This window comes from Platichthys flesus, chromosome 16 (genome assembly GCF_949316205.1).
Source record: "Platichthys flesus chromosome 16, fPlaFle2.1, whole genome shotgun sequence".
NCBI classification, from domain to species: Eukaryota; Metazoa; Chordata; class Actinopteri; order Pleuronectiformes; family Pleuronectidae; genus Platichthys; species Platichthys flesus.
This window is the reverse complement of record NC_084960.1, coordinates 7,351,885-7,367,050: the sequence shown is the minus strand read 5'-3', so window position 1 is coordinate 7,367,050 and position 15,166 is coordinate 7,351,885. Positions and strand designations below refer to the sequence as shown.

General features: G+C 42.0%; 1 protein-coding gene across 1 annotated transcript; it reads right to left on the bottom strand.

Moving 5' to 3' along the window:
• Positions 1 to 2,472: 2,472 nt before the first annotated feature.
• LOC133971168 (heparan sulfate glucosamine 3-O-sulfotransferase 6-like) lies at positions 2,473 to 14,870 on the bottom strand. The gene is made up of 2 exons (XM_062408420.1): positions 14,093 to 14,870; positions 2,473 to 3,944 (listed from the first exon to the last, which is right to left on the bottom strand). Exons 1-2 carry the CDS (start codon positions 14,596 to 14,598, stop codon positions 3,326 to 3,328), a joined length of 1,125 nt encoding a protein of 374 aa, XP_062264404.1. The 5' UTR covers positions 14,599 to 14,870; the 3' UTR covers positions 2,473 to 3,325.
• Between the last annotated feature and the right edge of the window lie 296 nt (positions 14,871 to 15,166).

Below are 15,166 nucleotides of genomic sequence, written 5' to 3'. Positions count from 1 at the left end.
CCATCACGCCATATCTTAGGGAGTCACAGCGGCCTGTAACTCCATACCGGCCATTTTTTTGTTCATGCAAATGAATCCACAATGGCCCGAGTCGATGGCATGCACTGAATTGTGGGCGTGAGTCCTTGGGAGCTTCCGAGCAAAACAAATCGCTGTTCCCACGAGAACGAGAGGAGCTACGAACCTTTAGTTTATTGTCTTTGAGTTGTTTTAGAGAAATTCTGACCAAGATTCCTCTGTCTTTTTATATGTACACATTAACTTTTGGAGTGGATTCTTTTACACTGGGAGGCCAAGGAATTTTTATTTCTCTCTCTTTAACATTGTGAGAATGTTTTGCGAATTTCTCAAGAAACAATGCAGAGACCTAGGGGACTGGTATCTAGGAGCAGTTTAATGTGGCTTGAATGAACTGTTGGGGAGGTATGTGATCTATTTTCTCACATTTTTTGTAATTAAATATATTAAAGCTTTTTCATTTGTTTTATTCTGCAGAGTTGAATTTCACAACAGACTTATTAAGACAAGTTTAAAGACATTCAGGTTCTAATTTTTTAGTTGTGTTTTAAAGTCCTGGACCGGCAACACCCCTGTACTTTAGAATCATGTATTTTGTGAAATACTGTACACCTAAAATATTGTCGACAGAGTCATAAAACACGACTAAATGCTGGTGGTGTCCACGGATTCCTGTGGCAGCCGCAAGTGGAGGCTGGCTGCTCATGAGCTCATATGTGCAAACACAGAGCAGAGCCAATATTTTCAGACTTGTTTGCTCAGATCAAGTTATAGTTCAGTGAACGTGCAGTAGATCTTCACGTTCCACTCTTAGGGCACGTATTATAAATCATTCCTCCCTTTCTCCTGTCCGTTCTTTCATTCGCCTCAGTTGGATTTCTCACATCATTACCAGCGTTAAGTGACAACGGTGGATTATGTTGAATCTCCTGCTGATTTAATGAATGTGGTCCCGCAAATACTGTCACTAACATCTTTGCCAGGTGTTGGGCTGGCACAGCGAAGAAGAAAAAAATATGTGTGACTGGTAATACGGAGTAATAAAAGTTGGCACAGATGAAGTGAGCCGAGCACATTTAGATTTTAGTGAGGCCCACTAAAAACTACTGCCAGACCTATAAAAAATAGAGGGGATATGACTTAAATACTGAGTGGAATTAAAGGAGGCGAGATGTATGGAGAGAGCCAGAGCCCTGGGTGTGTGTGTGTGTGTGTGTGTGTGTGTGTGTGTGTGTGTGTGTGTGTGTGTGCGTGTGTGTGTGTGTGTGTGTGCATGCAAACTGGCACAAATAAAGACAGCAGCATGCTCCTGCAAGCAGAAGGCTATTTTTACACTCACGAACCCCGTAGATTTCCATAAACAAAGCTCAGTCTTAATCGATTTGATTGACATTTTTTGGTTTTAATCATCGGTTTCTCCCTTTTCCACGCATTGTTATGAGAACATCTGCATTTCAGTCGGTCGGAGCATATTTCAGTTCTTAAGTGGGTTCCTTTTTTTGCTCGTTCCACCCAAACAGATGCTTTTCTTCTATACGGCACAATGCACCATGAAAGAGAAGAGCTCTGCTACTAATTCTGAGCCCGGAGAGGAAAGCGGGGGCTTTTCTGGGTGAGCTGACATCTCTCATAATTAAAGGCCACAGCGCACGCAGACCTCAGACGGTCCATGTGGCCTCACTGTGTGGAGGTGGCGAGAGGAGACGCAGTGAGAGAGAAACTTACGAGAGGAAGGAAAGAGTGGGATTTCTCTCCGGTGACGGAGAGAAATCTCCGTCAGAACTGCTGTTTACAATAACCAGCGCTCCATTCTTAATGCCAATGAATAAAGGCTGAAGTTTTAAAGGTGCAGCGTCTATCGGCAGAAATGAAATATAACAATCAAAAATATGTTAATTCGTTAGTATGTATTCAACGAAAAATAAGAATCATTGTGTATTCTTGAACTTTTGAGCCTTTATGTGTACATTAGGAAACTGGTCCTCTTCCCAAGGGTCCTTTTTATTCACTGTCATGTCTTCAAACCAAACACTTCTTTAGATACATGGTTGCATGCCTCCAGCAAAAACTTAACATCATCACAATTTGATGATCTATCTAGAAGAAAAGGGGAATTAAGTTCTTCTCTACTACTTCTTATATATCTACATTTTTGGAAGTTTGGCATTTATTTTGGAAGATACAGTGAAGGAGAGACAGGAAACAGATTGAGAAGGAATAGGAGAGAGACTCTCAGTATATGTTCAAACTGTCCAGGAGTCGGACCAGTGACCTGCTGATGGAGGACGAGTCTCCACTTCCTTCCTCTTTGGATCTCTGTTCAGCTGGATTTGATATTTAGATTCCATCTACAGGTTTTAAATTTGTAGCATTAGGAAACAAGAAAAGGATGAAACATTACAGTGTGAGTCTCACATGAAATAAAACTTTACTTCACAGAGAATCTGAGTCAGGATGACGGTTTTATACACCCCAATGTGATTTGCATACTTTACATATCAAAAAAGCTTCAAAATAATAACAGATAGAAATAGAACAATTTATTGTAAGTGATAAACAGATTGATGTCCAAGGCAGCTGAGGAAGTGGAAACAAACTACAAAAACCTACATCATGGAATCTGTGTATGTTTTGTTCTCTGATTATAGTTGTTATTGTTTTTGTTTACAGATGAGGTATCACTGTTATATCTGCAAAATACAGAGGAATATCATCAACATTAAGATATGTAGCTTAGGCCAACAGTAAGTATAACGAAAATATAAATGCAGTAATAAGAAATAGTGGTTTATTGTTAAGTGTGACATTTCTCTTTCCAATGTCCTGTCAATGAACACATATTCTGTCTTGCCTTGTCTGGTAATAAATACATTTCTGTCATTTAAAAAACTGTAACTGTTGCATTTCAAATCAACAGAAACTATAAATATCATCTTATTTAATAAACAAAACATAAAGCAAGTAAAAAAGGATTTCCCAGGCAAAGTTTTACTTTTCTTTTGGTACCTATTTTCTTTTTAACTTTTGTACATTACAATACAACCAAGAGAAATGGTTGAATAACTAAGCCATTAACTGTGTGTGTAACTTGCATATTGGCAGCACTGTGCACACGTCATCTTCGACTCTACGACAACACAGGGACATTCTGTGAGCGCTGCACGTCATGTTGGTTCCACTGAGGCAGAATGGGCCAAGAAGAGTCCCAGTTTGTGGGCGTTGTATTCCTCTACATCGTACCTGAGAACTTTAGCCCTGAACAGTCCCTCCAAAAAGTAAGAGGCTGTCTATAATGCGTCCTCTTGTGTTAGTCCCACCCAAAGTCTTGTCCGCTTATCTGGTAGAAGTGGTTGTTGAAGGGCCTGTAGAAGTCTCTCAGTCTCTGTAGGACCTCGGTGGGGATCTGGGGATGGGGTCTGCCCTTTGACTTCCCAAGGCAGCGAGGTCTGCTGCTCCCCTCAGGCTTCTTCAAGCAGGGGAAACCTTTGGTCTGGTTGAAGTAGAAGTGTTTGTCTGAAACAACCCTCTTCAGACCCAGGAAGTCTTGCACCCGGCCCATCTCCCCAGCCGGGTCGCTCACCAACCGCTCACCACTGACAAACAGAAAGTGAGACAGGGGGAAGTGCTGCAGCCAGTTCTCCAGATGCTTGGCGTAGAGGCCGATGCGCACGGCGCTCCACGTGGTGTCAATCAGACCTGTGGAGGAGTTTTTCAAGGCCAGGCTCTGGAAGGATGGGAGGCCCGGGTTCTTGGACAGTGTCTGGGTGTAGTCAGACACCGCCCGGGTCACAGGATCCCTGACCACCACAATGAGCTTGGTTTGGCAGTTCATGGTGCAGACACGCCCAGGAGCCTCCTTTGTGACAAAGTAGCTGGGGGTTTTCTCCATGGTGATCTGCCCGTCCAGTGTCCGAGGCATCAGGTTCCTAAATGAAAAGAAAGAACTGGTCAGAAGCCACCAAATCTGACTCATCTCTACAAAGACACATTGTCTTTATCACATAAATAAACAGTTTGCCTAAAATGCACAAAAGGGAAAAAGCTACATTTAAGCCCAAAATCTTTAAACAGAGCATATTTTGAAATACAGGAGCAGTGACATCAAATCCAAGCTCATTTAATCGCACACTGACTTGGGTGAAAATAGAAATCAAGCGATAATGTAAACACATCATATACACTATACATTAAAGCACCCCCAAAGTCTGCCATGATTAAAGCTTCGAGCACTGTTCTGTGTTTATGCACGAGGGCCCCAGACAGGCCATCAGAGCCTCAGTGTATGAGGCCTGCACAACAGCACCATCCACTCACTACAGACCCGATGAGTCAAAACCACAAAGCCTCAAGAACCACTTAACAGCAATTTCCTACAGATTTCCAACCCCCCATTCATCTTGCAAGATCAGTCCCAAACACACACACACACACACACACCTCCCCTACGGGCTTCTCCTGGAAGGACCTAAACAAAATCAGCAGGAAGTGGGACCAGGATGACAAGCTGCCGAGCTCAGCTAGTGTGTTAAACACATGCCTGCAATAAGGAGAGATGCTCGGCAAGATAGGCCAATGGAAATCCATTATGGAAGTTTGTTTTTTCTATAATACAGAGATTAGTTTTACACAACAATCCGACAAACTGTTAATTACTAATCTACTGAATTATCGTTTGTTTCTTGAGCTGTTTTCAGAAATGAACTGTGGAAAATGGCTTTTGCCTTTCACATATGAACAACCGGCAGGATATGGCCCTTGTTGACAAAAGCTCTCAAATCTTTCTAACTTGACATCTTCCTCAGCTTCTTCTATGTGCATGGCTCCTCTTTGTCATCTTCTTCTGATACATTTGTATTCCTTCAGTTTTGTGTCACATGCTAGAAAGGTCGACAACATGTCCACCTGAACGCTGTTTCGGAAAGCATAGGTTTCATCTCTACTTTACAAACATCTGGGTGCACTATAGCTGTGAGAATCTTTTTTCACATCGATATGCTTCAACAGCATCTCCTCACAGATCAGAGTAGCTGTCCTCCATGTTACACACACAGTCTTCATTCAGGACTATCCAGCAAACAGGCATGGTGGGTATCATATCCTGGAGACAAGGTATGTGTCTCATTTGTCTATGACACAGATGGACTGCATGGGGCGGGCTCGTGGCCGGTATTTTTGCATGACACACGCAAGATGAGCAATGTGACAAAGAGCAAATGAATTGCCTGTAGTTAATTCCCCCAAACATCTTATACCGTGTTACTGGAAACAGAGATCTTTCATGTGGCTTAATAGAAAACAAAGATGGGGCCTCTGTGCTTTATTTGTTTCAGATTAGAAGTCAGTGACAAAAGGCCTTTCAGGAGAGTAGATGAATGATGCAAGCGGAGAAGAAATGTATTTCAATTTTGTCAGTAATTAGTGAGTCATATCAGTGATTAATAAAAGCCAGTATTCATAAAATCCAACAGGCTCTTGGTGGACATCTTGAGGCAGCATCCTTTCGATTTTTCATTTTTAGTTTTAAAGACATCACTCGAGAAATAGACCTTTGAATATTTTTTAAACAAGACAATAAATCAGTCAATTAGAAATCCTTGTTGTTTTCCCTTCACGTGTCCTAGTTTCTCTGACATTTTGGGAAACACAAATAACCTGTTCACTTTCTTTAGACTAGGACGAGGAGATGAATAATTATCAATGAATCTCGGTGAAGCTTTGAGTTTCACCTCTTTCCTCAAAGTTAAGCCATTTCGACCCCACTCCCCATTAACTGATACTCGTAATAAAAAACATTAATTGATTATTATCCAATTACAATAGCTGCAAATGGCCTCTCCCTGTCTGTCTGTCCCATGATTATCTGTGTCTGATCAATATGTCTGTCTCTATTTGATGGATTGCTCAACATACGTTGGTGAGTGTGTGTGTATGTGTGTGTGTGTGTGTGTGTGTGTATTTGTGCACACAGGCGACATGTTCACACATGCAAGCACAGAGGTGTCAGTGTCAGTTAATGAGAAACTGGGCACTCATCTTCCTCTCTGCCCCCCTCTTCTCTCGTCCAAAGTCTTGGATTTGTCCTTCACTCCTTCACAGAAGTGTCACTTCAGTAATTGACCAGAAGTTGTCTGTTCAATTCTCATGAATAGTTAATGAATTGTGGCCTCTGCCCCCCCACCACTCTCCTCGGGTCCCTATCTCCCTCATCACAATCTGTCTCATTATCAGAGAATCAATAAAAGCCATTTTCTATCATAAATCTACCTGTGTACGTCAGGAGAAACTGTAAACATCTCAGGGATGATTAATATCTTGTCAATGTTCTCATACATGTAAATTTATTCTTATGCTTACAAACACACCTCGTTCACTCAGCATCAGGAAATATGCATTTGAAACTGCTGTTGTTTGCACATGAACTTGTGTAACAATGCAAGTTATACAGCAGTATGTTAGCCTCTGTGTTATTATGTTTGTAAAAATGTAATTTGGGCTAAACGTTCTCTTTTTGTCAGAATAAACAGAGTTCACCTCCAAAGATGTTCATGGCCCCGGCCCTTTTCCTCAAATCACAATGCATATGACTCTAGACTCCAGCAGCTAGAGTAACTCTGGACACGAAGATGTTTTCTACTAAGTGCAGCCCTGGAAAGCCTTGCTGACAAACCACATTAATCTGGAACTCCCTGCTGTTAAAAGGATGTTGAGCTTTTCCTCCCTGAAGTGTTGCAGCACTGATTAATCTACTGATATGTTCTCTGCAGTCTGGGGCAGACGATTAAATACTGACGACGGCAACAAGGATGTGGCCAAGAGACTTCCTGTCCCCCCCTGAGATTATGGGTTCTCCCGCTGATGTGCTGCAGCTACATCCCTTTCAGTGCCCCAACAAAGGGCATTGTGCACAGATATTAAAGCTGGTGTTTAGATTTAGATTTAGATTTAAAAAAGATCCTCAAAATCCAATTATCAATTCATTTTTCTCAAACAGAATAGATCTAAAATCCAATGGATTACAGTCATTACTAAAACATCTGAGCTGAATGCAGATTTTTCGAGGGGGGATAACAATCTGACGGGCATCTCCATGCCCAAACGCTTTCTTAACCGAGACCCAATTAAAGTGGTGGTGGAAAAAATTAAGGCTGTAAAAAAGGGAAGTGAACAACAATCTGGAGGAAAACACTTCCCAGCAGTGCTGCTATGATCCGACTGTGACAGGAGGAGCCTGAGGGTCACGGACGCCCCGTCAGGATGAATGTGGGAACCTCGATTTATGCCAGGATATAGCAAATGCTGCTGTTCCCCTCTGACCAGAAAACAACAGGGACACAACAAAGGAAATGCTGTGAGCTCAACAAGCAGCACATAAACAGATGGTTTGGAGGATGAGTTTTACGTTTTGGGGAATAAACTCATTTGTTTTCTTGACTGGAGTTAGATGAGAAGATTGACACCACTCAGTACATATCGGACTAGCTCGTAGCCGCTAAGTTTAGCTTAGCATACAGACCTGTAAACCTAACTTGGCTCAGCCCAAAGGAAACTAAAGAAGAGGAACTTGTAAACCTTGACACATTCTATCGCATCTGTTTTCAGAGTAAACGTGTTAAACTGCAGTTTTGTGTCCGATTTCATTGCAGAGAGCTTCAATATCTAGAATGATCCACTGATTACCTGGTAAACCAAAATTTATGTTTATTGCTGAAATACTACAAAAGTAAAGAGTGCAAACCCCTAGCACCATCCCATCACCATCAAATGTGTAAAGTACACATTTAGACCTAATAGCCTTCAACCAAAACGTTTAAATAATGAAGCAGAATAGGGGGCATTGGGTCTCTTTTAGGAGTTTCCAACCATGATGTCATTGCAGTCTCATGTCGTAGCCATGAAACTTTCTTTGCCGTAGACTAACGAACGCCATTCTCGGGCCGCCCTCTCAGCTCGAGGGCCCCAGACCATTCCTTGCTTTGTCTACCCTGTTGCAATGTCGCAGGGTGAGATAGCAAATAAATGTATTGGCAAACATGTAAATTTGTTGCTTTCACTTTAACTTGAGTTACTGCTGAACATAAGCTTGAATTAACCTGCCACGGATACTGCGAGTGGGATAGTATCCAAGAACCTGAACACAGAAGAGGAGACGTCATTGTTTGGGGAACAGTAGGGGCGAGTGCCGCCATGCTGTCTATGTGTTCATTGTCTAAACAGAAACCTGATGCAAGGGACAAGGCCTCGTAGTGTCTGTCAAAGGGGAACTGAAACACAAATTCACAATGATAATGCCAAATGTAGCCCGAGGACGGGTTTCAGACTGAAAAACAACTTATAAACATATTCTCACAATGTGTATCAAACTTTATATTCAGACACACACGATTGCACTTGACGCAGTGTGAGTCAGCGTCAGACTGGAGGGAGAATTTATGGCAGTTACGCTGACGATCATCACCTCGCTCTCCACAAGAGAGCAGGTGGATAGAAAACACTCTGACGTCAGAGAGACTGTTGCCACTCACAGATATAATTACATTGTTATCAGCTGTTTCCCTCTCTATTAATTTCTACATGGGACTCTAGTTAATGTGCAACCCTCACTATGCAGAGATTACAGTGTTTGAATTTACATCTGTGGTGGTCAACAGCATTATATAATTGCAATGAGTGGGGATATGTGTGGTTTGTTTCATGTGTGTGTAAGTGTGTGTGGGTGTTGCTAGCGGATGTAGACCCTTACGTCACATTGAGAACTTGTAGGGTCGCAGGAGGACTGGAGCCAATCGATTGGCGAGAGGCGGGGTGCACCCTGGGTGGGTCACAGGGCCAACATAAAAAACCACACAAACTATTCACACTCATATCCACACCTACGTCAATTTGCAGGTTTCCAATTAATCTAACTTAAATCTGCAAATTTTTGTAGAAGGAAGCGGGCGATGGGAAGAACATGGGAAGGTCTCTCAGAAAGACCAAGATCCAAACCAACGACGGTGATGACCACCGCGTCGCGAAGTAGAATTTGGTTTGCTAAATTATTTCTTAAAAAAGGTCATATCTATTCAAAGAATGAGTAAATATGAATCTGAAAAGAGATGTTTTATCAACTTTCTACTTGAATAATTGATGCTAGGTGCACAATTTGTGCCCATGTCTTGTTCACTTTTCGGCGTAATGCTAGACAGAACATTACGGTTGTGGCTCTTTTCGTCATTTACAGTTATGAAAACCAGACTCATTCTTTTAGACCATGCAATTGTTGACTATGTGCGATAATTAAATTTAGGGATCCGTTGGAAACATCCCTCGGTTTTCAACTTTGTGTTTTTCTTTTCTGAAAAATGGCAACGCAACTGAGCACAAATGCCAAGCATCTGAAACATTTCATCATTCACCATGATTTCTTCACACAGCATTTTCCTCACGATAGCCAACTGCAGCACAACTCAACACGACACAACTCAAACCTCCCCACAATTTAACAGGCGCCCCAAAATAGACCACAATGCACCTCAAGTTATTATAATTCTCACCATCTGGGGTACGAGTGTGGGGCCTTTTCAAATCTTGCACCACCACATAGACCCAGCTCTCGCCAAAACCACCACCTTTGAAACAAACTCTACAGCTCAACACTACAGACACCACTTCCTGGTCTGTTACACTAATCAGCAGCTATCATTAACGGCCTCAGGGCTTGACACAGAATGAGGTGTCGGGGAAATCACCCTCACCCCGGAGGGCATTGCTCCGTGTGTGTTAGAGTGAACGCTCAGCATTTCATCTTTCTGAAGATCCAGACTGAGATGATTATTTACTTGACTCAGGCCTCAATGAAAAAAAATGTTGTTGTAGTTGTAGGATGATTTTAGTTGATTGATGTAACGTATTTTTAACAAATTATTATAAACTGCACATTAAGGACATAAAGCTAATGATTCTGTTCCATCTTTAATTAACAGTAAAGCTCTGATATTACATATTTAATCAAGATTAATCCATATTCACCAAAGCAACGCATTATTAAAACCATCAACAAACAGCTCCCGTTCAATACACATGCAGATTAAATACTGTCCAATAGATTATCTGCCATGCCTAATCAATGACTTTAAATATGTCTTAGATTTTTAATGGTATTGCAAAAACAATTACATACAGGCGGGAGAAATCAACTTGCAAAAAATAAGTTTCTAGTTTATTAACAGTAAATGTATGTTATAATAGTTTTGGTATGGCCAGAGGTCAAAGGTAATTTGATTTAAAATGCTGATATAAAAAATTACGATGATTTTTTCAAATTAGACAAAATGCCAAAACCAATTAAAAAATGTTTTAAATATAAAACTTTCGGACAAAAAAATTATAGAGTAGCTAAATTTTTTAAGATAAAACTGATCCAGCTAAAACAACGACCTAGTGACCCTACTGTTGGTCATATTTACATAAATCTGTATTTATAATGATCACTGTCATTGCAGCACTTCCGACATTTCTTCTTGACCTTGAGCTGCTGCCCATAAAGGATGTGTACGATATTTTTTATAGCTATCCGATCGGGCATGGCCTTTGGTGTCAAGCTGTAAGTCAACCAATCGACAAGCTGTCAAAATATTGATGAGCCAAGGAGGTTTTTCCTCAAATAGAAATGCATAAATGATCCATTCATAAATCAGACCAGTCACTTGGTTTCCAGGGTCTTATTTTGGTTCTTGGATTCATTAACTGATCTTTTTTTTTTTTTCACAATGAAATAACCACAGCTTGTTCCGCTATGAGACAACAAAAACAAATGTGTTTATTCTAACGACATCCAGATACAAGATACAAGGGGAGAAAAAGACTGAGTTTACAGATTACTCATTCCAGGCCACCTCATGGTGACAAAGCCGAGACAATCAGAACCATTGTGCCACGGAAAGCTGAGGTTTTTTCAGTTTTCCGTGGTGGCTCTCAAGTCCCATCTGAAACCCATCACTTCTACGAATTCCCCTTAAAACCATAAAACAACACAGAAAATCATTAAATCTTTGCTTAAATTTTTTGAATGCACTGTTTGTGGTTTTTCAATTCCAGTAATCGGCACATATACACACATGCAAACGAGGGGATGGGGTGGTGAGACAGACGGGGTGGAGCGGAAAAATAGTGAAGAAAGAGAGGAATGAATGGATCACGATGGAAAACATATATGAATGATGTCTGTCGAAGTTTGTCTCACGGGAGAAACCGCTGGTGTAACAACATGTCTACGCTGCCACGTCTGTGAAGTGTCTCCAACATGTGGATCACCCCTGGTGACAAGCAATGGTTCAATCCAATATCTGCTCTCATCCAATCTGGAACAACTTGGTGATTGATGTGTTATTTATGAACATTTGAATCTTTCTGATATAAAATGATAAACATATTTTTGGAGGCATGGCTGAAACACAAGCATGCATAGGTCAAGGAGCAGCGTCACACACACACACACACAAACACACACACACACACACACACATCACTGCTCTCCTTCCCCTTCTCTGGGGGTCACTTCAGATGACAGGGAACAATTTTCCCAGTTCCTGAGATTCAGTGACAACAGGAGAATCGTCCTTCAGGCTCACGTGGCTGCTGCTTCTGTTGTTGAGTTAAACTTTTCAACCTGCACCTCGGCTTTCAGTTGAATTTACTTCTATTAAATTCTATAGTTGTTAAATTGCAGTTTGTTGAGCCACACACATAATAGATATTTAGATATTTAGATATTTAGATTCTCTTTTACCCTATAAATGTAATTATTATAAAACAAATGCTGAGACTTTTGTCCCATGTGAGCTTCATGATGACTGTAACCACCGATAAATTTGGCACCAGCCTCCGTCAGTTTGGTTTTTGAATATATGATTAGAACTGAAATAATAAATGTATAAAATGAACTGGTAAGACGATCACTTTGATAACTGATGAAGGATGTTCGCTCATCTTATAGCTTCTAAAACTCTTCAGTTATCTATATACTGTCTGTCATTCGAGGGTCTCCCCAGTGGCTGGAGCCAATCCCAGCAGACGTTGGACGAGAGGCACAGTACAACCTGGGACTGGTCGCCACTGTATCACTGAGCTGAGCTCTACAGACAAACGTCCACTCTCAATTTCTCCGTCATACAGGAGAGGGAACTGGATGTCTCTCGATTTTGTGTTTAAAGCAAACAGAAGGAATGGTTAGGTGAGATTGATCAATAATGAAAAGAATCATTACTCTCAGCCCGTGTTATGATCGCCCTAACAATCACAGTCAGTATTGCTGCTGTGTCACAGCACTAACAGCTTTAAGGCAGCAGTCAGGCTAATTAAAACACACAGAAACACACATAAAACATGCCCTGGAAACACCAGGTCTGCCACAGGTATTTCCACATAAAGACCTCCTCGCCGCTAACGGAATAATAAGGGGAAGGGAAACTAGACAGCAGGGGTGGAAAATAAGGAATGAGAGAAATTTGTGCGAAATAAAATTGGACAGAATAATGTGGGAAGAATGAACCGGTTGCAAATGTGGTGTAGAAAGACGGTGGATGAGAGGAGTGAAATAAAAACAAGGCGCTAGATAAGGGAGGGAAGTGCTAACCTGCATGTGGTGCGTGTGTGTTTTCGCTTGTTAGTGCGTGCAGAGAGGGGGAAAAAAGAGAGGAGGCTTAACAGCATGCTAAAATTATCAATGGTGAAAGTGTTTCCATGTGTCCTTGTGTTCTCAGTTAAGCTCCAAGCGGGTAACGAAGACAGAAAACAAGAGAAGATTCAATTACACTTCAATGTTTCAGCTATACCCAAGAGCTTGTTAATCAGTGGTGTTCATGCTGTCAAAGCTCAGTCTCTCCTCATGGCACCTTTACTGCTGAACTAACAGGTCCAAACCTGAGCACTGCCACTGCTGATGAGTGTGTGATCTGCTCGGCTGAGATCTTCTTCAACAACATCTGGGGATGATCAGCTTCATCCACATACAAATCCTTCTTTAGGGCCTTGACTACACGCAAATGATAGCTCTGGTCCGCCTGGTCGCCCCTGTGAGAGTGGCAGATGATTGTTTCATCTGTTTTTAGAACTGAAAAACTGTAACTCGCCACCAAGGCCATACCATCTTCAATGAGCTGCTTGTATCGATCAAAGTTTTATTAGAGCAGTATTAATCACCGTGATGTTTCATCCGACCTCTTCTGGAGAACCAGTGGGAACAAGGAGAGAACGTGGACGCCATGTTGAAGTGTATAAATGGCGTTTATATGGATGACTGTCAAAGGTGATGAACTGCTCCTCTGGGACCTCACCAGCGTTTTGATCCACACACACAAGGAGAATATTGGCTGTATAGCTGATCTGAATACATCAGCTGGTCAGTGTGTGGCTGTCCTGTCTATTGACTGGAGGCATCAGCACTTCTGCACATGCAGCTGAACGGATGTCAAGCTCAAACTGACCCCTCAGCCGGACACCATACATCATCCTGCATCGACTGAGGTTTAAACTCCTCAGTTTCAAATTATAAGCTAAAAAAACTACATAAAAACAAACATATATGTGTAAAAATTTGCACAGTAAAATCTTTAACTGTTTTTTTAAGGTAGCAGTTTCATACCATGAATACGTGTAACAGGAGTTTGTTGCACATCTTCCTGTCTCAGACTGAAGAGATTGTATTACATCTGTAACATCTGGACATGACTCGTGGTATGCCTTTGTTTTGAAAAACGTAACTCAATATTTGTAATCTTATTATCATCATAACATAATAATATCATAATACCTAACATATTTTCCGTTTACTCGGCTTATTGAGACCAAAAGTGAAAGTTAGATCGTGATATGTGTCGTCACCGTCCCGGATCTATCTGACTTCTTCCAGATGCAAAGTGAATATATAGTCTATAGTCCAAATAATAATTTAAAAAAAATGGAGAAAGGCTAATATTATAGCCTAATGTTTATTACAGATTAACTCATATTTGCACTCTATATTCACTTTATGACTAAAATTATCTTATATATCCATAGGATGAGTAAAGTGGAAGCTTTTCAAGGTGTTTCCTACCTGTACCACTCCAGACCTTTATCATAAAACCTGTCGAAGAAGTGTGGCTCAGTACCGACCGCTCTCACGTCCGGGTGGATGCGGAGAAACTCCAGCAGTGCCCGGGTCCCTCCTTTCTTCACACCGATTATAAGCGCCTGTGGAAACCTTTTGGTCCCGAAGGTGTTGGACACGGGGATGCCGCCGCTCCGCGCGCTCGCATTAGCGCTGTCCGGTGCGCGCGGAGGAAGCAAGCGTCCCGCTGGGGCGTCCATCCTCGGTGCCTCCGCGGAGTCAGTGCGGTTCCGCGCTGGTCGTAGGTCGTCCAGTACGCGGCGATGATCGTCCAGAGCGTCATAGTCCCTGTCTACCCCCCGCTGGCTGTACAGGGTCCTCGGAGCCGAGTCGCACAATCCGGCGAGGCAGTAGAAGAAGTAGGTGAAGATCAGGACCATGGTGAAGAACACCGAGGCTTTGGACAGCGCCTTCCCAAAGTTGAACCTGACTCTGCCTCCACTACATCCCATGAGTTGATCTCCTGCTCGATGCCCAGGGGCCAAAACGGAGACAGCATGCTTCTCCTTCTTCCTACATTGATCGAATACTGTTGTAAAAATTTATATCGCAGAACCTGTTGCGTAAAAGTGAGCCATCACATGGAAAAGCTCCTCTCAGCAGCAGAGTCACACAGAGGATTTCTCAAAAAAGGATCTTCATAGTCTCTGTCCAGAAAATTCTGGTGAGAATGAGTCTACTCCTGCTCAGTGGAGAAAGTTGTATAATTTAACATGACTCGTTTGTTTGCATATAGACTTTGACAGTCTGCTGTATCTGTGCGCTCTGAGCCACTAATCCCTCATTCAAGGTTTCTCCTCTGGTTCTCCTACGCCCCCTCCCTTTTTCAAGTCTCCACCCTTCTCTACTCAAGCCATAGCATAAACATGCCCTCATCAACATAGGAGTGACATATGTGCTTACTTCCATGAGCAAATCCACTCCAATATAATGAAACCCCTTGCACATGTGTTAAACCCACTCGCTTTGACACCGTGTCCAAAGAGATTTACAAGAATCACTTTTGCCCTTATTTTGCGA

Bases quoted from the DNA above. Each gene is read 5' to 3' on its own strand.
- LOC133971168 (XM_062408420.1), bottom strand. From the start codon at position 14,598: ATGGGATGTAGTGGAGGCAGAGTCAGGTTCAACTTTGGGAAGGCGCTG. The intron at 3,945-14,092 runs GTAGGAAACACC...CTTTTCATTTAG, and splicing joins AAAGGTCTGGAGTGGTACAG to GAACCTGATGCCTCGGACAC.